The following is a 27,599-nucleotide window of genomic DNA, read 5'->3' on the forward strand; positions in this document are numbered from 1 at the left end:
GTTTTCTTCATGGTGTTTTTCCCCTATAGAGGTGTTGTCAAAACTCCCAAAAAAACATCATAAACTACATCATGCAGTATTTTTTTTTTTTAAAAGATGCAAGAAAGACAAAAAAGATGGCATCCGTGTTCTGTCAGTGGTTTTTCATAGACCATTAGTAGGAGATGCTATGGAAATTAATTTTCAGCTGAGCGGTGTCCGCCATGGAATATGGATGACATACGGAGGGCAAATAACGGACATACCGATTCCTCGTAGATGAAACATGGAGAGATTTTCCACGGAGGTTAAACAGACTGGATGGAAGCCTTAGGCCTCTTTCACACGAGCGTGACGGATTGGCCCTGGATGCGTTCAGTGAAACTCGCACCATTTTGCAAGCAAGTTCAGTCAGTTTTGTCTGCTATTGCATTCAGTTTTTTCCGTGCGGGTGCAATGCGTTTTGATGCGTTTTTCACGTGTGTGATAAAAAACTGAAGGTTTACAAACAACGTGAAAAACGCATCGCATTCACACTTGCTTCCGGATGCAATGCGTTTTTCACTGAAGCCCCATTCACTTCTACGGGGCCAGGGCTGCCTGAAAAACGCAGAATATAGAACATGCTGCGATTCTCACACAACGCAGAACTGATGCGTGAAAAAAAAAAAAAATTATGTACACAGACCCATTGAAATTAATGGGTCCGGATTCAGAGCGGGTACTATGCGTTCACGTCACTCATTGCACCCGCGCGGAAAACTCACTTGTGTGAAAGGGGCTCTATAGTAGTATCAGTCTTCGTGGGGTCAAAGTTTGCACTGTGTGGCCAGCCTGAGGTAATTTACCCATACTACCACTGCAGCACAGTCTACAAGAAAAATAGTGCCAACAATATGAGATATATGCTATTTACATAGCATGGCTAAACAGAGGCGGTTATAATAGGGAAGAAGCAGGCACGTATCAGGCGAGCTCACCTCAGAGCGGTGAGGATACATATGGTGCCACTCCTGAGCCCCCTCCTCACTACATATGTGCGGCGCCCCTGTGCCCCGTATGCAGCTTCCTCACTCCATTCTCCTCCTTTCTTGTGCCATTCTGCTCTCGTGCCCTCCTCTCCCTCCTCCCTCCCCTCCAGAGCCGTGTCACCACCTCTCCCCCGTGCCCTCCTCCCTCGCACTCTCTCCCTCCCTGGCTCCTGTTCATATTGCAGGTCAGGGGTGAGTCCCCACGTCACGCTTGAAGATGGCGGCCGGGTGGCTGTGAGATGAGGAGCTCGGGGCTGCACTGACAGAGCCGCTCACATGCAGTAAGGTAACCGGGGGAGCTTACGTGTGGCAGTGGGGCTTGTGGTCAGAGATGTTGCTGGGGGGCGCTATACATGGTAAGCTGAGGGTGGTCGGTGGGGTACTGGTGCATGGCATTGGGGTACAGTGGATAAAGGATGGTGCATGGGTATATGAGGTGTGTGTGGGCTAATGGTGGGCGTGTGGGCAGTGTTAGCAGAGCATTGGCGAACACTGCCCTGCCCGGCTCTGCCTCTCATGGGCACCACAGTGCCCGGTATAACGGGGGGCAAAGGTTTGAGGGACACTCCATGGCACCGGAGCGCACGTATCGTGTATAGAGGGGCTGTGCCCTGCAGCCCTAGAGGTGGACGGCCTCTGCTGCTTTGTGGGTGCAGATGGGCACGGGTAGGGGGTGTGCCCTGTGTACTGGGGGGTCGTGGACACACAGGGTACGCTCATAGCACGAGTGGGTGTATGGGTACGATACTGGTCTCACAATGGGGGAGGGGAGCTGGTATGTAGTGTGGATAGTAGGTGTGTGTGGGGTGGGCGTGGAGCTAATCTTATCTTAATCAGTTTTCTGCTGCCAGCTGGCCCCAGCCACCCCACATCACTGGCACAAAGTGGGTGCCTTTAGTCCTAGGAGACCTTGCATGTCCAAAATAAACTCTGCCCATGGTTTGTATGTACCCATGTAGCAGGCGCATACGATTATAGCTATATCTAGTTTTTTTTTCTCTCTATCTGTATACTCTTCTGTTTCTAAGCATTAACGTAACCCTAACGGCCTCCCGCTGCTTTTAAACCCTTCCCTGCCACCGGCCCCCTTGGCTACCTGTGGTCTGGTCACCTGGCTACCTGCAGCCTCGTTACGGCATTGTCTTCTCAGAGGCAGCAACCAATGCCTGCACTTGCTGATCTGGCATGGATTTCCTGACGCCTTGAGAGGGTTAATCTGTGAGCGTTGGTTTGCTACGTATGCGATCTTTATGCTTCTCACGCATATGTGTGTGTGTTGTAGGGAAGGGAACCTGCTCTGCCATGGTAGGGAGGTAAATAAAAGGCTGCTTCGCCAGCTCCTTCGCATTTCTTGAAGGGGTGTGTGCGATTCTAGACGTAAAATCTGGGGATTTACCTGGAAGCGCGCTGCCAGGTTTGTATTTCTTCATGTGTGTGGAATATCCTGACCCGTTAAGACTGTGGCCTCCTGGCCGGTCGCCCGCTTTTCCATGTAGCGCATTAGTTGTGGATATTCAGCGGGGTTCGATCAATTATGCTGATGGGTTACAGAATTCTCACTCTTGATCCTCGTCTTGGAGAAAGTAGGAGAATACCTTGTGCCCATCAGGGCTTATTTCTTTGCTACCGCAGCCCTGGTGTCGGCCACTTTGTGCTCGCATTTAACCGTTGCGTGCTCTCGCGACTTATTGCTTTTATAATGTATGTTTTTTATACGTGTAAAGACGTTTGCGTGAAGTGATTTATTTCTCTTGGACCGGAGATGGCATGTTCACACCAAACGATCCCCAAGTACCCGTATCGTATCGTTCGGCACTCCAGGTATGGTGAAACTACAACTTCCAGCAGGCTCCATTCACTTCTGTGCGAGTTCTGAGATCAGCCAGCAAGTGTGCATGCTGGGGGTCGTAGTTTCACCACACCTGGAGTGCTGAAGGGGCCTACATGTGTCCGCGTGCTGTCGGTTGTACACTGGGACGGCACAGAGACGTGAGCAGCTCTTGTCTGAACGAGCTCTTAGGGTAACTGCACACGTTGCGTATTTGTACGCTGAAAACTGCACATAAATCCACACTATCGGGCCTCTTTCACACGAGCGTGACGGATGCGTTCAGGGTACGTTCAGTGAAACTCGCCCCATTTTGCAAGCACGTTCAGTCCGTTTTGTCTGCGATTGCATTCAGTTGTTCAGTTTTTTCCGTACGGGTGCAATGCGTTTTTAAGTGTTTTTCACGCTCGTGATGAAAGACGGAAGGTTTACAAACAACATCTTCTAGCAACCATCAGTGAAAAACGCATTGTATTCGCACTTGCTTCCAGATGCAATGCGTTTTTCACTGAAGCCCCATTCACTTCTACGGGGCCAGGGCTGCGTGGAAAACGCAGAATATAGAACATGCCGCGTTTTTCACGCGGAAATGAATGGATCAGGATTCAGTGCGGGTGCTATGCGTTCACGTCACGCATTGCACCCGCGTGGAAAATTCGCTTGTGTGGAAGGGGCCTAACTATACTATTTATTGTGTTTTTTCTTTATGCTGATCTTCAGTTTGTGTTTAACAGCCCCATTGAAGTCTGTGGGGAAAACCACTCTGTGTAAGGCCTCATGCACACGGCCATATCGTTTTTTGCGGTCCGCAAAACACGGAAGCCGCCCGTGTGCCTTCCGCAATTTGCGGAATGGAACAGGCAGCCCATTGTAGAAATGCCCATTCTTGTCCGCAAAACGGACAAGAATAGGACAGGTTATATTTTTTTTGCGGGGCCTCGGAATGGAGCAACGGATGCGGACAGCACACGGTGTGCTGTCCGCATCTTTTGCGGCCCCATTGAAGTGAATGGGTCCGCACCCGAGCCTCAAAAACTGCGGCTCGGATGCGGACTAGAACAACTGTCGTGTGCATGAGGCCTTAGGTGGGGGATCTCACAAACAATTGACATGCTACGGGTTCTACAATCCACACTGCAGGTAAATTTCCGCCCATAAAAGATATGTAAAGAGTACATGGGTATAGCAAATCTCACTGCGGGATCTGTATTGGAGCTCATGCACACAAGCGTGTATGCCCCTTGCCCGTATTGTGGACCCAAACCAATTTACTTGAATGGGTCCGAAATCCTCAAAATACGAAGCTGTGCGGAGCCACGGATGGGAAGCGCACGGAAGCACTTACGTGGGATTTCGGTCCGTGTTTTTTTTTTATGGCAGTGCAGACTGTCTCTTGCAGATCGCAGACCCATTCAAGTTAATTTGTCCACATCTGCAAACAAGGACTGCTATTTGAAGGCCGCAGCACAGGGCACACACGCTCGTGTGCATGAGCCGTTATCCTGCAGTTTTTCTGCACAAAAATCTGCGCCAAAAAACCGCATGTAATCCGCATTGTGGACAGTTACCCTTTGGCCTCCTACACACGGCCGTTTTTTTTTTCCCGTTTACTGGCCGTTTTTTGCGTTCCGTATACGGAACCATTCATTTCAATGGTTCCGCAAAAAAAACGGATTGTACTCCGTATGCATTCAGTTTCCGTATTTTCGTTTTTCCGTTCCGTTTTAACATAGAACATGTCCTATTATTGCCCGCAAATCACGTTCCGTGGCTCCATTCAAGTCAATGGGTACGCAAAGAAAACGGAACACATACGGAAATGCATCCGTATGTCTTCTGTTTCCGTTCCGTTTTTTGCTGAACCATCTATTGAAAATGTTATGCCCAGCCCAATTTTATCTATGTAATTACTATATACTGTATATGCCATATGGAAAAACGAAACAGAAACGGAGACACAACGGAAACAAAAAAACGGAACAACTGATCCGTGAAAAAAGGACTGCAAAACACTGAAAAAGCCATACGGTCGTGTGCAATAGGCCTTAGGATGCATTCACACCACAGTTTAAAAAAAAAAAAAGTTAAAAACTTTGAGTGGAAAAAAAATTGCCTCCTCAAATTCTATGGGGTGTGTCGGGCCGTGAAAATGGACAAAATAGGAATTCTCCAATTTTTTTGCCGACTGTTATTCATGGTCCGTTTAGGAAAAAAAAATAAAAAATGTGAATAGAACCATAGACTGCAATGATTCTGAAACCGGCTGTGTGACAGTTTTTGATGCATTATTTTTTTTTTTACGCCAAACACAGGAGTGGATAGAAAAGAGAGAAGAAATATCAGTCTTTCCTTTTAATCTTTACTTCCATTTGGATCTTGTCCTGGCTCAAAAAACGTATCAAAAATGCTTGTGATTCCAACCTAATAGGGGTATTTCTCTCTTAGGCATAGCCATGGGATATATGCATGGCTCTCTCCATTCACTTCTATGGGAGTTAGGCGGGCAAGAGTGCTGAACAAGTTTTCATGACTGCCATAGAAGTCAAGGGAGAGAGCCACGGTCATAAATGTCTAAGACAGGAATACCCCTTTAACCTTAGTTGGCGGGTCACCACTACATAAGGGTAAGTTCACATATGCGTTCTGAAATCATGTAGTCTGATCCGGCAGAGGAGTTTCACCTTATCCGCAGTTAGTCCCCATTAACTCTTATGGCATCCGTCTGGTGAAATGTCGGCTTCCGGCCAGACAAAAAGTCGTATCCCTGTATGCAGCGGCTGGCTCCCATTATAGTGACCCGAGTCCAGCACTGGTACGGTGAACTCCAGTAGCCTGTTCCTCTGCCGGATCAGACTACTGGATTTCGGAAGGCATATGTGAACCCACCCTGATGACACATCGGTGTAGGTTGTGTGGATGAACTGGTAATTGTGGCTGTCTTGCGCATTTACAAGGTATGATTACCCTGTAAAAGGTACTTAAAATGCATCTCTCATTAGATTGATGTGAAAAAATAAAAAAATCGCATTATACTAGAAGAGCGTTCAGCACCTTTGCTATGGAGCGGTGTACTTTCAATTCACCAAACACTTTGGCGTTAAATATCCAGTACTCACACAGCGCTGTAATTCCCAGGATAAAAGCTGAAAGGTTAAGCAGCCTGCACTAGAGGTCAGATCTGAAAATGAAGGGGAAAAAATCTAAATATATATGAAGGTAATGTGGATCTTAAACTACACGGCGGTGTGCGTGTGCTCTTAGGCCGGTTCGTTTACGTGTGGAAAATCTGCAGCGTTATACAGTATCGGATAAGCTACTTTCACACTAGCGTTCGGGTGTCCGCTCGTGCGCTCCGTTTGAAGGGGCTCACGAGCGGCCCCGAACGCATCCGTCTGGCCCCAATGCATTCTCAGTGGAGGCGGATCCACTGAGAATGCATCCGCCTGCCAGCGCTCAGCCTCCGCTCCGCTCAGTGAGCGGACACCTGAACGCTGCTTGCAGCGTTCGGGTGTCCGCCTGGCCGTGCGGAGGCGAGCGGATCCGTCCAGACTTACAATGTAAGGCTACTTTCACACTAGCGTTCGGAGCGGATCCGTCTGATGTTTCATCAGACGGATCCGCTCCGATAATGCAGACGTTTGCATCCGTTCAGAACGGATCCGTCTGCATTATTACTTAGAAAATTTTCTAAGTCAGAAAGTAGCCTGAGCGGATCCGTTCAGACTTTACATTGAAAGTCAATGGGGAACGGATCCGCTTGAAGATTGAGCCATATAGTGTCATCTTCAAGCGGATCCGTCCCCATTGACTTCCATTATAAGTCTGGACGGATCCGCTCGCCTCCGCACGGCCAGGCGGACACCCGAACGCTGCAAGCAGCGTTCAGGTGTCCGCTCACTGAGCGGAGCGGAGGCTGAACGCTGGCAGGCGGATGCATTCTCAGTGGATCTGCCTCCACTGAGAATGCATTAGGGCCAGACGGATGCGTTCGGGGCCGCTCGTGAGCCCCTTCAAACGGAGCGCACGAGCGGACACCCGAACGCTAGTGTGAAAGTAGCCTAAGTCAATGGGGACGGATCCGCTTGAAGATGACACCATATGGCTCAATCTTCAAGCGGATCCGTTCCCCATTGACTTACAATGTAAAGTCTGAACGGATCCGCTCAGGCTACTTTCATACTTAGAAAATTTTCTAAGTTTTAATGCAGACGGATCCGTTCTGAACGGATGCAAACGTCTGCATTATCGGAGCGGATCCGTCTGATGAAACATCAGACGGATCCGCTCCGAACGCTAGTGTGAAAGTAGCCTAAGGCTACTTTCACACTCGCGTTTGGTGCGGATCCGTCATGAATCTGCACAGACGGATCCATTCAGATAATACAACCGCATGCATCCGTTCAGAACGGATCCGTTTGTATTATCTGTAACATAGCCATGATGGATCCGTCTTGAACACCATTAAAAGTCAGGACGGATCCGTTTTCTATTGTGTCAGTGAAAACGGATCTGTACCCATTGACTTACATTGTGTGCCAGGACGGATCCGTTTGGCTCAGTTTCATCAGACGGACACCAAAACGCTGCAGCATTTTGGTGTCCGTCTCCAAAGCAGAATGGAGACTGAACTGATGCATTCTGAGCGGATCCTTATCCATTCAGAATGCAAACTGACCCGTTTTGGACCGCTTGTGAGAGCCCTGAGGATTTTGAAATCCGCAGCGTGCCAATTGTTTGCAGATTTCACCCATGTGGCGCAGGAAGCGTTCTGCCTCTTCACTATGCTCTGCCTACGTTTATTTCTAAATCTGTCGTAGTAAAAGATGCAATCCATGAATACCGATTCTTAAATTCCTATTCACTAAATGCCCAAAACGGCCGGCCTAATGTTTCAGAACCTGCTGAACTGAACTTTCCTAGTGACGGCGAATTTTAGGTGAAAAGACTTGAGAGCAATAACCGGGTGTGAGCGGCTAATGGCTGTTCCTGGCTTAGCAGCACACCTGGAATGTACAGCATCCAGTCCTCGCTCTTTTCCCTCCTCGTGCCCCTGGCTCTCCTTCTAGGCAGAAGCCTGTTTGAAATTATAACCTTATGACCCGGGTGGCATTCTTTCCCCTCTTCTAAACATGTTTCTATCTGCTCTTCTACCAGTATCATGGCACCGTCTGCCTTTTGAGAAATAGAGCTATTTATACATTACTTTGAGCAGCTTTCTTGGATCTTGGAGGGTCTTTAGATGGCTTCCTTAATTCTGCATTAGTTTGGTCACCTTTGGTTGAAGTTCTATTTCCAGTGTTACTGAATAGTATTGTACTCTGAACCATTGTGTGAGTTGTCAGTGCGGGTGACGTGTGATTACCAGCGCTTCAGAGTATGTATGTGTGTGCCATATACAGAGCATATTCTACGTAGCGCTTTACAGCCAGGGTATGAGATAGTTAATTTGGTATTGGGAAAATCCACACTGGCATTAAATCCTTCAGGAACCTAGGGGCAGTATTCATCACATTTGAGCTCTCCTCTGAGCGTTTCGCTAGGGGATATGTTTCAACACCTGAAAACTGCATGCAGTCGTATCGCACATCGGGTCTATTCACTTAAGTGAGTCCAAAAGATTACACTTCTGAACCGCTTTCCCACTGTGGGATATACCTACAAAAAGGTGGCACATAATGTGAACACTTATGTATGTCTGATTGTTCTGAACGCAAAAACTGATTCTTACAAATCTGAATACACTTCTATGTAGATTCTCTCCCCCCCCCCCCCCCCCCCCCTCCTGCTCCCATCGATAGAATGGGCCATTCTCATTCACTGAAATGGACAAGAATAGGGCCCGCAGTGAGATCCTTGTATCGGGCACACAAATGCGTGCATAGCTCCATTGACTTGTATGGTCGTGTGCAGGAGACCTCACTTATGGCAGCTTAGGCACGGGTACCTGTCCTGTGGGCATTTACTGCAGTGGATTTTACATGTTATCCGTCCATACAAGCCCCCCTAGGAGCTTTTCCTAAAGCCACTTCCTGTTGCCTCACACAGTTGGCAGTAATATAAGTACAGTCAACCCTATATTGCATTGAAATGCGATCTCCTGGGGGAGATGTCATCTTAAAGAAGATGGCCAGTATGCGTAGAATATCCTGGAACACAAAATCTGGTGCAGCTAAAGGGGAAGGGGGGGGGGGGGGTCTTCTCTTTTGGAGAGTTGTGTTTTTTTTTTTGTTTTTTTTTGTACTGCTAGCTCTGTCAGATCAGGAGTTAAAGGATTTCTTCATAATTCAGAGAGAAGGCGTTTGGACGACCATTTATCATCTATCAACGCCAATATGGAGCAGCTAGTGCCCTCAGTGATCTGTATATTAGTTATTTTATTATTTTCTCATCTCTACCTGTATAAAACCACCTCTTGTTGCAGGTTTCCATGCAGAGTGACTTGTGGAGCGTATAGAATATTGTTGTCGTTCACAAGAAGCCTTATGGTCGTCGTGTTGTCTACAAGGCCTTTCATCTTGTCATTTCCTTTTGTATAACTTGAGCTTTGCAGGTTGTTCTACGAAGCACTTGAACCTCTTGTAATTTGCATGCTAATATAGCTACTGCTGAAAGGGTGTATGCGTGGTAAATAATTTATTGTCTTAAGTGACATGGCAGCCGCAGCCCGAGCTGGCACTTCTCCTCACCTGAAGCCATTGATAATCCAACATTGCAGCTTAGATTTGTAACTGTAGGAAGTGTCTCTTGATTTTGGGAGATGTGGGCTTTGTCTAAGCCATGTCCCTTGCCATGGGGTTAAGATCGGGAACTGCTTCTCCTGCCATCTGTGTAATTCTTGCCCCCCCCCCAGCCCCCCCTTTCTTTTCTTTGTTGGTCTTTAATTATAAAGTGCCACGTGCGAGCTTTGGCAGTAGTTGAATGACTAGGTCCAGGTAGGTTACAGTGTTTAGCCTGCACGGACGCTAAATCCGAACAGTTGGCTGTTTTATGTTCCCTGAGTCGCGGTATTGTTTGTGGAGTGCAGAGTGGTCCCGGAGTCCTCTTTGGATGGCACATTTCCTGATGCCTCTCAGCACAAAGCAGAGAAGAAAAGAGAGATAAATTGCAACCCTGCAAGTGGCCAGCTTTTCAGTAGCAATCTGATCCTGATGTCTTCAGGGCTATTATTTACAGGGGGTGGGTGACAGTTCCAGGTTTAATTATTTAAATCAGTTTGACCCCAAGGGGTCAGCACAGACTGCCCTTTTATTATTCAGAGGTAAGTCCCCCTTTGCATATGACATTCAGTCATACGACCATGCCGCCTTCTTTACCATATATACTGGATTGGTTTAAGAACGCAGGAGATTTTAATTCCTCTGGGCGGAATGAATCTGTGTTGTGTAGCAGTATGATGACTGTTTTCTATCAGATTTCTTCTAGAGGGGTACTGGTCGTTGAATGGATTAATTTTCTACAGGCTTGCTCATTTTCCTTGTCACCACTGCCTTGCTTTTTAGGTTATGCTTGTTCTTTTTTTATTTTTTATCAAAAACGTCACACTGCCTGGTATAGCAAGTTTGCTGGGGATTGTAATCATTGAACCATAGGTCAGCTATAAATACACAACCAACTTTAATTGAATCATTTTTATTTTGTAGTTTCCATTCCCTAGTGAAAAATGAACTCTGTGGTTAGAAGATTGCTAATGAACACTGGGAGCTTCTTCTGAACCCAACTGAAATGGATCAATGCTGGCTGTAGTCTTCCTCAATGCCTTCCCTTCTTAAGCCCAGCATGAAAGGGCATACAGGGCAGTGGCCCCCAGACTGCAATCTATTTCAGGATTCTATACAATATTACTGCTACTGTTTTGGTGTAATCCTTCCTGATGACTTGGATGATACTAATGCAGCAGAACTGATATCATTTTTGTGACGCCATATAACCTTTCACTACTTAAAGCCACCAGGAAGAAACGGGAGCTGTATGGCTCTCTCCCATTCATTTTCAGGTGCTTCTTGCTTCACAATGGGTTAATGGTTACCACAAGCAATTCCTGAAAAGTCTCTGTTCTGTAATAACTCCAGGCACAATGAAGCAAGGTTTGATCCGTCGCCAAGATAAATGCAGACACCGCACAGATAAAAGGCTGCCCTACCTGTTCTTCTGTAAGCGTCAGGTGTGACTGCTGCTGGAACTGGTCCCAGCAAACCACCAGCCCGGGTAATCCTCCCACTTACTGCTGTGTGTGGGGCTTTAGTGAATGCCTGTTAACAAGCAGGAAGCGCCCAGTGACAGATCTGGCTGGCCGTGCCACATGCTTGCACACAAATTGTAGTGTATGGGAAGTAATGATCCCAAAAAGGCTGTTTGCACTGGGTGATTCTTGCAAAACATTTGCTTGCTTTCTAGCCATAGTAACAAAAACTGATTAGTGTGAAAGCTTTTGGGGAGGGGCACGACAATAAAACTGATCGTGCCGCCATATAAATTACAGTTATCGGCTGCATCATCTGTAAATGGACATTTTACAAAAGCTATTGCTGCATCGCATGTGGCACCCATGAGACAACATTGCTGCCCGCTGGGCGGTCTGCAATGGGAATTTCCCCCTCTCGTGTCCCAGCGATCGGATCGGAGGCTTGGTAAGTCCTCCGCAGTCCACTTTGGACGGAGAAAGGACCCCAGGACTGTAAGATCGGTAATCCTGGCGTTGGAGCACATTAGTGTTGTCCTGACCACAGCCTGTGCCATAGAGACACAGAGCGTAATGGATTAGTATAACGGAGTATGCTAATACAGAAGTATAAAATAGTATTGGAAGACAGTAAATCCTTAATGAGTAGTTGTAATAAAAACTGTTTTTAAATAAAATTAAAAAAAATATTTCGCCTACATTACGTAAAGGCAAATAACCTGAGCAGCTCATTTAACCGGTTATTCAGTGTGAAGTAGAAGTATTCTGAAACGGCACCAGCGTTGGTAATGTCTGCCATGAAGCAACCTTCAGGAGATGTTGCACAAAGGTCCCATGTGTTATCCCTTCACTCACATTACAGCCATGATTTCTGTTCTACGCCCACATACAGACTTGATGACTAGGTCCAATTTTGGGAGGAACCTGCAGAATTTAAGAGCCACATTCCCTGTATTGTTCATGACCTCATGCCAGATAATTGTCTGTGACACGATGAAGCCGTCTATGAACAATGAAAGAGAAGTGGTCCGAATTTATAGGTGGAAGAACGCCTTTTTATCTCTGTCTACACAGTCCACCAGACCGACCTGTGATTATGGTGTCAGGTATACTGTAAAATATTCTCTTAAAGTGCAAGACCTGCAAAATCTGGCCACATGTGTAGGATGCTGTTTCCTTTGCCATGTTACTGGCTCCTGTCTTGGTTATTCTCCGGATGGACTGTGAATAATACATAAGCTCATTTCTTCCTGGCCTCTCACCCCTCCTGCATTACAGATCAAGAGCCATTCTCCATCTCCCTGAAAGCTTCTCCATTACTCGGGGGCTTTTTTCTTTATTCCAATAATGCATCAACCAACGGAAACACTCTGTGTGATAAGTGTGTCCAGCATCTTTTAGAGCTCTCCCCTGAAGGTACCCACGGGGCTTGGTTTATGGATGGATTCCGGAGTTGAGAGCAGAACCAAAATTTCCCTCAATCATGTTAGGCTACTTTCACACTGGCGTTTTGGCTTTCCGTTTCCGAGATCCGTTCAGGGCTCTCACAAGCGGTCCAAAACGGATCAGTTCTGCCCTAATGCATTCTGAATGGAAAACCATCTGCTCAGAATGCAGCAGTTTTCCTCCATTCCGCTTTGGAGGCGGACACCAAAACGCTGCCTGCAGCATTTGTGTGTCCGTCTGATGAAACTGAGCCAAACGGATCTGTCCTGACACACAGTGTAAGTCAATGGGTACGGATCCGTTTTCACTGGCACAATAGAAAACTGATTCGTGCTCCCATTGACTTTCAATGGTGTTAAAGATAATACAAACGGATCCGTTTTGAACGGATGCGTTTGTGCAGATCAATGACGGATCCGCACCAAACGCGAGTGTGAAAGTAGCCTTAAATGGTGCCCAAAATATGTTGTATGCTGAATAATGCAGAGCTGTTTTTTCTAGTTCATCCCATCTCTGGCTCCTAACTATAGCCATTTTTTATCCTCAAAAAAATAAAAATAAAATCTCTATTGAGCAACTTTCAGAATTTGAAGGTAAAGAGAACCGTTTGTTCCTCGTCTACATATGCCATCTGGGCAGCGTGTGCACGCTATCTGGACCGGGGGCATCTGCAGTGCACATCTGTACGACTGTTACATGTAGGTCAGGCTTGTAAAGCATGAATCAGCCTGTGTGGAGGAAACGCGTTGAAAGCATTCCAAACTGCAGGACCTTTACTAGCGAGGCTGGCTGAAGTCCAGGCCTAGGGAAATCAAAGGAAGAAGCCACTTTATGCACCCTACAGCATCCCTGTAAGGACGTGCGCCAGGCCTGTTACTGAACCAGTCATTGGAATCCTTGCATAGAGCCCTTTTATGAGGTTCATTTTATAATTGGTATAGCTAGCCCCTCTTAGGTCCTAGTCATGGTCCCTTACCTTTCTCTTTAGTTATTGTGTTAGAAGGTGACAACATGACAGCGGCTATTTGTGTTGGACAGTGGAATAAGTGCCTGCCAGATACCCCTGCATCTACATATCCAAAGGATAGGGCAGATTAAGGGTCCATTCACACGTCCGTTTTTTCTTTCCTGATCTGTTCCGTTTTTTTCTGGACCCATTCATTTTCAACGGGTCCTGGAAAAAAACGGACAGCACAATGTGTGCTGTCTGTTTCCGTTCCGCATGTCCGTTTAAATATAAAACATGTCCTATTCTTTTCCTGAAAAATCGGATCCTGGTACAATACAAAGTCAATGGATCCGCAAAAAACGGAAGACATACGGATGTCATTCCGTATGTCATCCGTTTTATACGGAATCCGTTCCTGGAAATTACATTTTAATTATTATTCTTTTTTTTTTTTTTTTTTTTTTCAAGAAATCCAAACAACTTTATTTGCTTATTGAAATTTATACATGTTTCCGTTTTTTGCGGATCCGCAAAAAACTGATGACATACGGAAACATTTTCAGGAACGACGGATCCGCAAAAAACGGACAGAAAATCGGATTATAGAAAAATACTGACGTGTGAATGTAGCCTTACCCTGGCAGACAGTCTGATATGTGTTCAGTATTTCTGCATTCTCCTATCTTCAGTAAGAAGAGTGGATGTGTCTACATTTTTATGGGTTTACAAACATGGCCATAAATTGAGATGTGTCCTTATAAAATAAGCAAAAAAAAACTTCCTTCATAGATGTGTTGGGCCTTATTCACACTCCACAGCGGCAAGGCATAAGCCCTCATGCACACAACCGTATTTTTATTTAGCACCCGATCCACATTTTTTGAGGATCTAATGCGGACCCGTTCAGTTCAATGGGGCCGCAAAAAATCCAGACAGCACACAATGTGCTATCTGCATCTGTATGTCAGCGGGGGATTTCCGTAAAAGAGAGAGAACGTGTCCTGTTTTTGTCTGTTTTGCGGGCACAAATAGGCAGTTCTACAATAGGGCCGCTTTTTGCGGATCCACAATTTGTGGAACGCGTGAAGCCTAAGGGCTCATGCACACAACTTATGTATTTTGTGGTCAGCAAAAAACGGATCCGCAAAAAATACGGATGACATTCGTGTGCATTCTGTATTTTGTGGAACCGAACAGCTGGCCCTTCATAGAACAGTACTATCCTTGTCCATAATGCCAAACGGAAATACGGACATACGGAAACGGAATGCACACTGAATACCTTCCGTTTTTTTTTTGTGGACCCATTGAAATGAATGGTTCCGCATACGGTCTGCAAAAGAACTGACACGGAAAGAAAATACGTTTGTGTGCATGAGCCCTAATGGAAAGATTTGCACTCGTTCTGTGTGTTTTGACCTGCACCTCATTTTGGCTCACAATCACTGAATAAGGGTCCATTCACACGTCCTGATTGCTGATCTGCAATACACCCGGCTGGCACCCCCATAGAACTGCCTATTGCGGACAAGAATAGGACATGTTTTTTTTTGGGGGGCGTGCTCTGGAAATGCGGATGCGGACAGCACACTGTATGCTGTCCACATCCATTCCTGCCCCATAGAGAATGAATGGGTCCGCACTGCTCAAAAAGTGGGAGCATTACTTATTTTAAGTTTAGGATTGTGGCCTGACCTGAGCAAAATAACTTGTTTACTTTATCACAATATCTTGGTAATTTTGTGTGCATCTTAGGGCTCTTTCACACTTGCGTTCTTGTCTTCCAGCATAGAGTTCCGTCGTCGGGGCTCTATGCCGGAAGAATCCTGATCAGGATTATCCTAATGCATTCTGAATGGAGAGAAATCCGTTCAGGATGCATCAGGATGTCTTCAGTTCCGGAACGGAACGTTTTTTGGCCGGAGAAAATACCGCAGCATGCTGCGCTTTTTGCTCCGGCCAAAAATCCGGAACACTTGCCGCAAGGCCGGATCCGGAATTAATGCCCATTGAAAGGCATTGATCCGGATCCGGCCTTAAGCTAAACGTCGTTTCGGTGCATTGCCGGAGCCGACATTTAGCTTTTTCTGAATGGTTACCATGGCTGCCGGGACGCTAAAGTCCTGGCAGCCATGGTAAAGTGTAGTGGGGAGCGGTGGAGCAGTATACTTACCGTCCGTGCGGCTCCCGGGGCGCTTGAGAGTGACGTCAGGGCGCCCCACGCGCATGGATGACATGATCGCATGGATCACGTCATCCATGCGCATGGGGCGCTCTGACGTCATTCTGGAGCGCCCCGGGAGCCGCACGGACTGTAAGTATACCGCTCCCCGCTCCTACTATGGCAACCAGGACTTTAATAGTAACACTTGCGTTTTTCCGGATCCGGAGTGTAATTCCGGCAAGTGGAGTACACGCCGGATCCGGACAACGCAAGTGTGAAAGAGGCCTTAAGCATACTGATGACCACTTTTAAAGGGGTTACCCAGTCTAGGTAACTTATTTTCATATACCTCATTAGAGAATTAAAGGGGTTGTCTGGCCTTGCAGCAGACAATTTCTGGGGTCCTATCCTGTGCCCCTTAAAGGGGTTATCTGTTTGTTTTGTTTTTTTGTTTGTTTTTTTATATGATGGGGCTAAGCTGCACATAGGCCATGTGACCGATTGGTGTCTTCTCAAACCACTGATCAGATACTGATAACCTGTCAAGATGATAGGTGATCAGTTACAAAGAGTCAGATAACCCCTTTAACATAAAAAAAAGCCCACTCGGCTGTGCATGGTCTCGCCGCTGCTCCGTTCCTAGCTTCTTCTGTTCCCCAAGAAGCGACTTGTTCCTATGATCACAGGCCTCAGCCGTCACATCAGCGTGAACGATATGCCACAGCTGTGACAACCCCTTTAATAGAGGAGGATACCCACTTTAGGAAAGTCGTCTTGGGGCCATAGTGCAGGGTGGTTACAAAAAGCTTTTCTTTCTGTTGTGTAGACATGTCCTGTCCTGCATGAGGCGGGGGCTACACAGCGATCCTGGTCTTGATACATGCTGTACAACCAAAGATCTCTGTATGGCAGTGCAGCCACTGAACTGAATGGGGTTCCAGCGCAAGTTGCTGCAAGCGCAGAATCATCAGTTTTTGCTTTTATGTGCGATTCTGGGGTCTTGGGAACTTGTGAGATGCATTGTGATCCCATTCGTATTATTGGCTTTTGGTGGCACCTTGGGTGTCAGAACATTAGACTGAGATTGAAGTGGGCAGTTTGTAATCCTTAATTTCCCCTGTGATGGTGCTGCAAGGAAATTGAACACTGGGGGTCCCAGCAGAAGCCACTTTGTGATTAGCTTTTTGTCAAGCGATTGCATAAAGCAGACTTCCCCTTTAAGCAATACATTTGTCTGTTTGGAAGATGCTGAACAATTAGCAGAAGGCAGCTTATTTAGTATGTAATTAATTGTTCGCATGCTCTGTCCCAAGCTCTTGAGTTACATGGGCAGACGCCAGCTTACATAGCGTGAATAGGAACGAGTGTCAGAAATTCCTGGAAAAGCATTTCCTTCGCTCCAGGTCATCTACACACAGAAAGCGAAACAGACTCATGTTGGCAAACTGGCAGCGTTCCTGATGGGTGTATTTATTTATTAGCTTCAAGCTTTCGTTTTTCCTTTTAACCCCTAGCTTGCATGGCCTATGTGGATTCACTTATTCCTAGCTGGGGAAGAAAGGTTTGTGTTTTTTACTAAGGGGGTAATACTCGTAATACCGTCCTGCATCAGGCGCTCTGCCTCCCCTTCCATCCAAAAAAGATGAGTGAAGTCCTAGACGTCCTCGTCTTCTAATTGCTGCCTCTAGAGGCCCAGGAGATGACGGATGGATGTATTTGGAATTATCTTCTGGATGTGAAGATACCACATGATGGGAGACCTTTCCTGGATCATGATAAAGTGATCAGTAGAGTTTAAAAATAGTCCTTTGGTGGCACATTGCTGGAAGTCCTAGATTTTAATTTTTTTTTTAAATTTTTTTTTTTTTTTTTTTATCCTAATGGTATTGAAGGTATGCAGGGGCGTTCTTCTCATTCAGAACGCACATCCCTCAGGGTGAGGAGGTTAAGGGCCTGCCCAGTGACTGCAGCCATCTTAATAATTAATGCCTGGTTATTGCTGGGATCTGGAGCTTGTGGCCACATGATGTTTTCTGAAGACAAGATCTTTGTCATTAGCGTCTTACTATAATTAACTGATTTCCTGCGAGACCCCTGAGAAAAATGTTTTGGAAATCTTGGGTTTGTTGTGTGGTCCACGTATGTTCATTTCAAGATATTGTGTAATAACCTGTTTAGTAGATGTACATGTGTATCAACAGTAACAAGCCCCACCAGTGAAGAGTGCTCGACACTGGTGGTGGTCATCCGAGGTCCCTTCTGCTCTAAATCACCAGGGAGCAGACGTTGTTGCACAGGGTGTACTTGTTTTGGCTTCAAGAGCTACTCCTTAAATTATTGTATCACTTTACCCTGCCCCCTCCTGTGAATGCCCCTTTCTTGGGATTACCTCTTTCAAGCGTCAATTACTTCCCAGCTGCAAGAGGCCAGAGGCTTGGTGTCACTCCCCATCTTGCTCGTGTCACATTTAATGGCTTGGCATCTGCTGCATTAGGAAGATCTCCTTTTTAAAATGTAAAATCTGTGTAAGTTGCTTGAGCACCTGCTAATTTACATCACCATTAGGCCTCATCAAGCCACGTTTACTAAAAAATGTGCTTGTGCCTTGGACAAGCCTTGTCAGCGTAAATGTCTAGGTACAGGTGAGGCTGCGTTCACATCTCCGACTAGATGATTCGGCACAAATGCCCATCGGCCGGACAAAATACTGCTGCCTGTCCGGCCAAAACTCTGCATTTATAGAACACCGCCGGACCTCATTACAGTCAAAGGGGATCCAGAGGTGAACTATAGAATCCAGCAGTGCCAGATCCGGAGATGTAAACGCAGGCTAAACTCCATTGGGGGTGCCAAAAAAAAATGGAAATGGTGCTCAACTGAAAACTCCTTCATTTAACAGCTCTTATGTGTATGGCCACCCTAATACCATAGACGTTTAATGCTTTCATATATAATGAGGGAATGCCAAGTTTCAGAACAGTAAAAAAAAAAAGAAAAAAAAAAGAGTTTTTATAGAATTGCTGAAATTTAGGCCTCTTTCACACGGCCGTTTTTTTTTCCCGTTTACTGGCCGTTTTTTGCGGTCCGTATACGTTCCGTATACGGAACCATTGATTTCAATGGGTCCGCAAAAAAAACGGAATGTACTCCGTATGCATTCCGTTTCCGTTTTTCCGTTTTTCCGTTCCGATTTAACATAGAACATGTCCTATATTTGGCCGCAAATCACGTTCCGTGGCTCCATTAAAGTCTATGGGTCCGCAAAAAAACGGAATGCATACGGAAGTGCATCCGTATGTCTTCCGTATCCGTTCCGTTTTTTGCGGATCCATCTATTGAAAATGTTATGCCCAGCCCATTTTTTTCTATGAAATTACTGTATACTGTATTTGCCATACGGAAAAACGGAACGGAAAAACGGAACGGAAACGGAAACACAACGGAAACAAAAAACGGAACAACGGATCCGTTTAAAACGGACCGCAAAACACTGAAAAAGACATACGGTCGTGTGCAATAGGCCTTACCCATAAATCTTTTGGGGGTCCATGGACTACCATAATGCCGCTGGTCTAGGGCTAATTCAGGGCTGATTCAAATAACCATGCTCGGTCCACGAAACGCGGTCCATGTGTCGGCCACATACCCCGGACCAGACTGTGGCTCCGCTGACCGGAACTGACTGCATCATAGTGTTCTATCTGATTGCAGGTCTATTGTACTCAGCCCTCATCATCCTGAATCGCTATCATGCAGTCAGATCAGGGGAGCCATGGTCTGTTCGGGAGATGCGGCTGACACACAGACCATGTTTTCCAGACAGGTTTATGTGTTTTTTATTTTTATAATCAGCATACATATTAATATTCATTCAATAAGATTGAGACAGAAAATTACGGTGTAATGTTAAAGGGGTTGCCCGAAATAATTAGAAATGTTACCAATGCCACTGAATGTTGTAAAAATATATATATATATATATATATATATATATATATATATATATATCAGAAAATTGACAACGTTTCAGTTCTCTCACAGAACCTTTCTCAAGTCAGGTGAACATAAAGTGCATACGTGCATGTTTAAATACATTTTCACATTGTGACCAATTAATTCATTAACTAATACAACAACAGTGCACTCCCCTAATAGGATGAGCTACAATCCACATAATTCGCTCCATATGTTACCATAGGTACCAATAAATCTATGTATGTTTACTGATACATTCAATAGTGAATATTCATTATCATGACAAGTGTATAAAAGTGCATATAATAAAGTGCAAAGTGCGCTAAAAAAACTTAACTTAACTATTATATTACCTAGCTGAGGGTTTTTTGCACGGAGCTATAGGGAGAAGGCGTCTTTACTTCTGTGGAGGCACGCCACTCTTCCGCGTCTCTTCCTCCTCAATGCGCATGTGTCAGTCCTTCCCCCTTTGTGACGCAGTACCTATCCATCATGCGTCACCAATAGGCGGAGACTCAGCGTAGTGACGCGCGATCGACCGCGTCAGCACCCAACACGCACGTCATCCATGCGCCAGTGTGCTACACCAGACGTCCACGCCACAACACCAGTCTACTCAGCCATTTTACATTCGGGCACTCATTAGGGCAATATCTTGCGTCTCTAATGAGATATTGCCCTAATGAGTGCCCGAATGTAAAATGTGAAAGTAGCCTAATAACAACTCTGAAGCATGTCTTAGTATAACTCTATGATGTGCCATTCCTTTATTATTCCTGCTAGAAGTTATTCGTTACTAGCAGCTTACAACGAAAATCCATCAATGTATTTCCTTTTGTGTCTCTGCGTAGTATGACATTTATCCAATCAGGGCTGCATGTGTTAGGGCTGTTTCACACGAGCGGATGCCGTACGTGACATCCGCTCCGTGAATGACAGCCAAGAGCCGATGCGGACAGCGGAAGCGCGGAGCATTAACATGATTGATAATGCTCTGTGCCTCTCTGTGATCTCTTTACTACGAAATCACAGTGACAACTTTATCTCACTGTGATGTTGTAGTAAAGAGATCACAGAGAGGCACGGAGCATTATCAATCATGTTAATGCTCCGTGCTTCTGCTGTCCGCATCGGGTCTTGGCTGTCATTCACGGAGCGGATGTCACGCACGGCATCCGCTCGTGTGAAACAGCCCTTAGACTGTGCAGGGACACACCCCCAACTAGTAACACCCATCTGAACCTTCATTGCAATCTTCTAGTAAGGCCTCCTGCACACGAACGTGTGCGCCCGGTGGCTGTGCTGCGGGCCGCAATGCACAAACACCGGGCAGCGGATCGTGGACCCATTCACTTTATTGCGTCCGCGATCCGCCTGTTCCGCAAAAAGATAGGACATGTTCTATCTTTTTGCGGAACGGTAGTACGGGACGAAACCCCACGGAAGCACTCCGTAGTGCTTCAATAGGGTTCCGTTCCGCACCATTCCGCATCTCCAGATTTTTGGACCCATTGAAGTGAATGGGTCTGCATCCGTGATGCAGAATGCCCACAGAACGGCGCCCGTGTATTGCGGATCCGCATATGCGGTCCGCAGCACGGGCCACCTACGGTCGTGTGCAATAGACCTAATTCAAACAGTAATGATAAAGGAATGGTAACATTGATGATAATAGATGCTCCAGAACAGTTTTGGCATCCCCCATGTAATTAGTTGCCAAACTGACATTTTAGAAGAGGTGACGGGTCCTATTAGGGGCGTGTAAATCCACAGATTACACTTCTAGGTCCCATTAACAAGGTGACTGAAAGAACCTGAGGTAATCCTGTAACAATTTCAGAACTATTAAAAAAAGGAAACCTAAAATAGACCTGCTTGATCCCCAGTCCCATAACGCCAAGAGCCCGAAAATGACTGTCTAGGACACTTGGCCTAGATGTCTGTGGCCATTGGTTTCCTTAATGAAGTGAGAAGGACAATTCTCCGAGGAAAGTGGCAGATATGTTCTGTATTGCACATACACTTTGCTATCACTAACGTGGCAAAAAAAAAAAAAGCAAAAATGTTTCCCCAGTCCCTGGTGGGCAGGTCTCCTAGACCTCTGTGCCGTGGTGCTAGGACTCCAGGTTTGTAGGCCACCTGGTTTATACAATCCAATTCCTAACCGGCACAATATACTTTATCAGTCTCACTATGCCTGTAGTTGTATGAATACAAGGGAAACTCCATATTGCAAACATTCAAGATTGGACATGTATAGTATTCTGTTAACGCTACGTGTTCCTGTGGCAGGTTAAATAAATCCAGCGTTCCTGTGACTTGTAGAAGCCATTTGTATGCACAGTACTATATTTATCTATGTATTAGATGTTCCTCTCGCCCATTGTGTACCTGTCCTTTCTAGGAACACTCCCTAACCGCAGTCACTGGGCATGATTCTGACTGCACCGTCCTAAATGCATACCTGGTATTTCTATGGGTGGGGGGGCAGGAGGAGGTCCCTTTTTTCTTTTTTTTTTTTTTTTTCACCTTTCTTCTGTGGGTGAGGATTGTGCAAACAAAAGCTATTAAAAGATTGTAGCGATGAATCCACCGCATACTAGAGCCAATTAAAGATGACGGGCGTGAAACTGGTTCCCCGGCTGTATTCTAGTGATTCGTAACACTAATCGTGGCTGTACCTGTTCCAAACCACACATTTACCGACTTGTATTTCAAGAAAAGTGCTCTTCACAGCTTGACTAGAGGAATCAAAGTTCTGGGGTTTGTGCCCAAGCATACAAAGTCAAAGCTCCATCTGTCTTTTAAAAAAAAAAAAAAATTGTAGAAAATTAAAGATGGCCAATGCGACATGGCCTACAGCATTTGATCACTCCCCACCCCCCAAAAAAAAGTATTTACCCCATAAGCACCTAGATGTGACTTGGTCTGCTCCAGCGATCTTGTTTCTTGGCATCAGTAGTTCATCCCATCTCAGATATGGGCACTTCTACCATCTTCTCACTTCGCAACCCATTAGGCCTCATGCACACGACCGTTCTGGTCCGCATCCAAGCCGCAGTTTTGGCGGCTCAGGTGCGGACCCCACTTCAATAGGGCCGCAAAAGATGTGGACAGCACTCCGTGTGCTGTCCGCATTAGTTCCGTTCCGTGGCCCCGCAAAAAAATATAACGTCCTATTCTTGTCCGTTTTTTGCGGACAAGAATAGGCATTCTTCTGCCTATGATTTTGCTGCAATTCAGTGGCAGAATCTGCAGCAAAATCAAATTTACATGAGGATTGGTCAGTTTGCTATGGCTTTGACCTGGAATTCAGTCTGTGTTGCAAAGGGTGAAATCTGCAGCACATATTGACGTGCTGCTGACTTAAAATCTGCACCGCAGGTCAATTTCCGCGGGGATAAAGTGACACTAGGACCGTACTGTATGCCGCCATCCATAAATTGGGTGCTCCACTGGCTGTCAAATTACGCCGCTATTCACCCCTCGCAGCACTGCTTCCTATAATGCAGCCATGTGTCTGTGGGACCCTCTGTGCGTTTCCAAACTTTCCAAGCCCATTTTCGATAATGTATATGTTTGGCGTACTGTCTCAGTAGTGTTGATGGGTGAGCTCATGCAATGTAATAAATTAAAATAACTAAAGGAGATATATATAATTTTCTCTAATTTTGGCATGCTTTCATCTGCTCTGCCCCTGAAGCTTCCCCTCCCCCCACCAGTTCTTGGTATTCACAGTGCCTCTGTTTTAAAAGGCATACAGAGTTGGCAAACACTTTACTGGGAAGGTCCTAAGCTGGTGCCTGGGGCTGGTCTGCATTCCACACAGCTTGAGCCGCCTGCTGGGCAAGTTGGAGGGTGAGAGGTGGTGACTGGTGGTGGGGAGGGGAATGCGAAACGATACTCCAGATACCCACCTGGACACCTTTTGTGCTTGCCTTCTGTGGCATAGATCTACCTGCAAATAACACTGAAACCCAAAACTAGTAGTTACTCCAGTGCCTAACATGTCAGCTGTATTAACCCTTTGAGCCCAAAGAGGCCATAAGTCATTCTAGGTATAAATCAGGGGTGTAAAAACAAGCCTAGATGTATGTAGATTTACATATCCTGTGACAGCCTGCCATGATACGCTTCTAAAAGCACACAACAGCACATTGTGTTGAGATGGACTTTAGTCGTCATGCCCGGTATATCTGGACAGAGGAAAGCTGACCTGCTCTTGCACTACAGGCTAAATGTGGCGCGCTTGTCGTCCGTTTTATCCCTCCTCTTGTTTTGTCTAATTAGTGTACTTCACCTTTTTTTTTTTTGCAACTTTATGGACTAAATTTATATAGAGTAGAAACTTCGTATATATGCCAGGTTTCTCTGCCTGCCAACCCATGCTGCACATTTGCAGAGAAGTCTCAGGTGTGCCACTCTTTAGTTTTTTTTATGACCATGTCGGCAAATGTGCCACTCGCTTAAGTCATGGCCTTGTTTTACGGCCTCCTTTTACTGTAAGTTTGTCGTTGCCTTTCCTCACATACCCTTCCTTCTCTCTCGCCTGTATTCTGAGCCCATATTGCTAGAATAGAGACGCACCTTGTGCCCCAGGGCAAGACTACCCTCCTCCCCTCCTTTCTATGATCGGTCCCTGCCAGGGTGTGTCTGGAATGAAGGTTAACTCTTTTATTGCCAGTGTCTATCCATTCTGCTCCTATAGTTTAAAATTGAATAGAGGAGCAAAATATGAGCATGTGTTAAATGGAAATGCCTTTCTGCAGATTTGGGAATATCAAAAAGAGGGATTTGGGATCTACATCCCCCTCCTTGTAAAGAAGCCTGAATGCCTTTTACTTTAAATTTAAGAGGACTCTTTCCTACTTGAACCGTGTGCACTTTATCGTATTTCCTCTGGCCACCTGAGCAGTTCTGAGTTAGTTTGGAGGGGATCTGGACAGCTTCAAAACCAAGACGTCTGGAGACAAGCTATGGTTGGCACCTCCTTGGAAAACCATGTATATTTGCCTGTTGGCACACAGAATATCAGGAGCTGTATCTCTGAGACGGGGGGGGGGGGGGGGCAGATTACCCTCAAACTAATATTGGATTACCCAAGGGGCAGTATTCATCAGTATTTTGGATCTGCTCCTGGTTTTGGCTTACAAATACGGACTGAATACTGACTATTGTGCAAATGGTCTGAAGCTGTTCGGCTATATAATCATGGCAGACCCCTGAACTTTGTACATGGCACCCATTGAACACACAGTAGAACGCGAAAGAAGGATTTCGGGCCATTTTCAGTTGCTTCTTTATAGGAAAAAAAGAAAATGAAAAATACACTTCAAAGTAGGGGTGGGCGATATAGGCGATATGCGATATAAATTTGTGCCACGATATGGACTTTAAGCATATCGCCTATATCGCCGGACCGCGATATGATCCTGAGCCGGCACAGTGGAGAAGGAGAGAGTCCCTCCCCACTGTGCGCGGCTGCCGCTGACCACCAATGACAAAAGAGGAGGAGGGGAGGGACTGACAGTAAATCATTGAGTTTTCACGATCTCAGTGAGCGCGTGAAAACTCAAATCCGATGGTATATTCTAACCCCCAGGCGTTCCCATGGTGACAGGGACGCTTGCCTGGGGGTTAGAATATACAGGGCCACGCCGCTGACAGTAGAACATTTAAAAACTAATCAGTAACTTTAACTTTATTAATTGGTGATCTCTTTACTGTATACCTTACTAGGTCTTAGCTCCGGTAACAGCAGGCAGTGCGGGCGGGCGGTGCTCACTCACTGACGTCACGCGCCTGCTCCTCCCACTAGGCGGTGCAGGCGCGTGACGTCAGTGAGTGAGCGCCGCCCCCCGCACTGCCTGCTGTTACCGGAGCTAAGACCTAGTAAGGTATACAGTAAAGAGATCACCAATGAATAAAGTTAAAGTTACTGATTAGTTTTTAAATGTATTCCTGTGGGGGGGAGGGGCGGTGTCTGTGGATGGCACCGTTTAGGGGAGGGGGGGGGGGGGGTCTGTGGGTGGCACCGTTTAGGGGAGGGGGGGGATCTGGGGATGGCACCGTTTAGGGGAGGGGGGGGATCTGGGGATGGCACCATTTAGGGGAGGGGGATCAGCTCCCTGCGGTTGTGTGCACAGGGCAGCAGGGAGAGTGTAAAGTCCTATTCACCCTAATAGAGCTCTGTTAGGGTGAATATGACAAGGGTTCTACGTTCTAGCCCTTAAGGAGACTAATAGTTATTAAATAAAAAGTAAAAAAAAGTTTAAACACGCCCCCCCAAATATAGAAAACAATATATCGCAATATATATCGCATATCGCACATGCTTAAAATTATATCGCAATATAGATTTTAGGCCATATCTCCCACCCCTACTTCAAAGACATGTATTGATAGACAAAATTTCATTTATTTTACAATAAACCAGAACTAAAAAAACTAAAAAATATATGTATAAAGGAAGTATAATAGCTTAAAGGGCATCTGTCATCAGATTTGTACCTATAAATAAATAGGTTGTAGTGGGGCACTCTATAGTAATGAGATTATTGGTAGTATATAAAAGAGTAGGTGAAATCCAGATGGTTAATAATACAATTAATTTAGCAGCAATAATATGTGGAATATTATGTCAGTGTTACTAAAAATTCATCAACAATCCATCACTAGATCCCAATGGCTGGATGGGATATTGGTCATCCAGACCTACAGTGGTATAGAATGTCCGCAATGTAAAAATTGTATCAGATATGATGGATAACAACCAAATGTCTTCTAAGATCCAAATCAGTATGCCAGGTAATCTCCAGTCTCGAGCGCTGACAATATACAGAGCGGCGTCCCGCTCGCTTGTCTGAGACAGCGGCGTCCCGCTGTATTATCCAGATAATGCGATTGCTTACTTTAACAAACTGACAGTCTTAGGCTACTTTCACACTTGCGTCCGGAGCGGATCCGTCTGGTGTCTGTACAGACGGATCCGCTCCTATAATGAAAACGCTTGCATCCGTTCAGAACGGATCCGTCTGCATAACTGTTTTTTTTCAGATCTGATTTTTCACTTCGTGAAAACTCAGATCCGACAGTCTATTCTAACACAGAGGCGTTCCCATGGTGATGGGGACGCTTCAAGTTTAGAATATACTAAAAGAACTGTGTACATGACTGCCCCCTCCCTCCCCTGTATTTAATTCATTGGTGGCCAGTGCGGCCAATTGCACCAACGTCGAACGGATCCGTCCCCATTGACTTGCATTGTAAGTCTGGACGGATCCGTTTGGCTCTGCACGGCCAGGCGGACACGAAAACGCTGCAAGCTGGGTTCGGGTGTCCGCCTGCTGAGCGGAACGGAGGCCAAATGGTGCCAAACTGATGCATTCTGAGCGGATCCGCATCCACTCAGAATGCATTCTGGCTGTACGGATCAGGGCCGCTTGTGAGAGCCTTCAAACGGAACTCACAAGCGGAACCCCGAACGCAAGTGTGAAAGTAGCCTTACCGGGAGGACTTCAGTGGATTTTCTTGCCCTCGACACGGTGAGCCTTCTCTGTAGTTGGGAGTTCCGGTCTCAAAGGCTGTTACTTGTCAGGAAATCTTGCGCCAACGGTGGTTATACACGTGACCCCGCAATGAGTGAGGGTTTCCTCCGTGCAGCAAATGTTGTTTGCGCGACTTGATATTTTTGAATAATAAATTACACTCCTCCTCAGGTAATCAATGTATGTTTGTCTTTGTTCCAATACTGGGGGGATAGTACCCAACGCGTTTCGGGGTTTAGAAGAATGACCCTTTCATCAGTGGTTCAGATCAGATTTGTACCTATGAATCTGGCTGACCTGTTACATGTGCACTTGGCAGCTGAAGGCATCTGTGTTGGTCCCATGTTCATATGTGTCTTCATTGCTGAGAAAAATTATATTCTATTATATACAAATGAGCTTCTAGGAGCAACGGGGGCGTTGCTGTTACACCTAACTGGGGCTGCTCTCTGCAACTGCCACGCCCTCTTAACTTTGATTGACAGGACCAGGCACTGTAAA

General features: G+C 46.0%; 1 protein-coding gene across 3 annotated transcripts in view; it reads left to right on the forward strand.

Annotated features, from left to right (window-relative positions):
• The first annotated feature begins 1,209 nt into the window (after window positions 1-1,209).
• The window catches only part of HIC2 (HIC ZBTB transcriptional repressor 2), a 40,901-nt gene continuing 14,511 nt past the window's right edge, over window positions 1,210-27,599 (forward strand). Inside the window, exon 1 of one of the 3 annotated variants that reach the window (XM_040420236.1) lies at window positions 1,210-1,291. In XM_040420236.1, coding sequence (XP_040276170.1) covers window positions 1,287-1,291 — 5 coding nt within the window. In that variant the 5' untranslated portion in view covers window positions 1,210-1,286. Of the gene's footprint in view, window positions 1,297-27,599 lie in introns of all 3 variants that reach the window. The other 2 variants (XM_040420235.1, XM_040420237.1) reach the window with 2 other exon arrangements.

The sequence above is a fragment of the Bufo bufo genome, chromosome 2 (assembly GCF_905171765.1).
Source record: "Bufo bufo chromosome 2, aBufBuf1.1, whole genome shotgun sequence".
Taxonomy (NCBI): domain Eukaryota; kingdom Metazoa; phylum Chordata; class Amphibia; order Anura; family Bufonidae; genus Bufo; species Bufo bufo.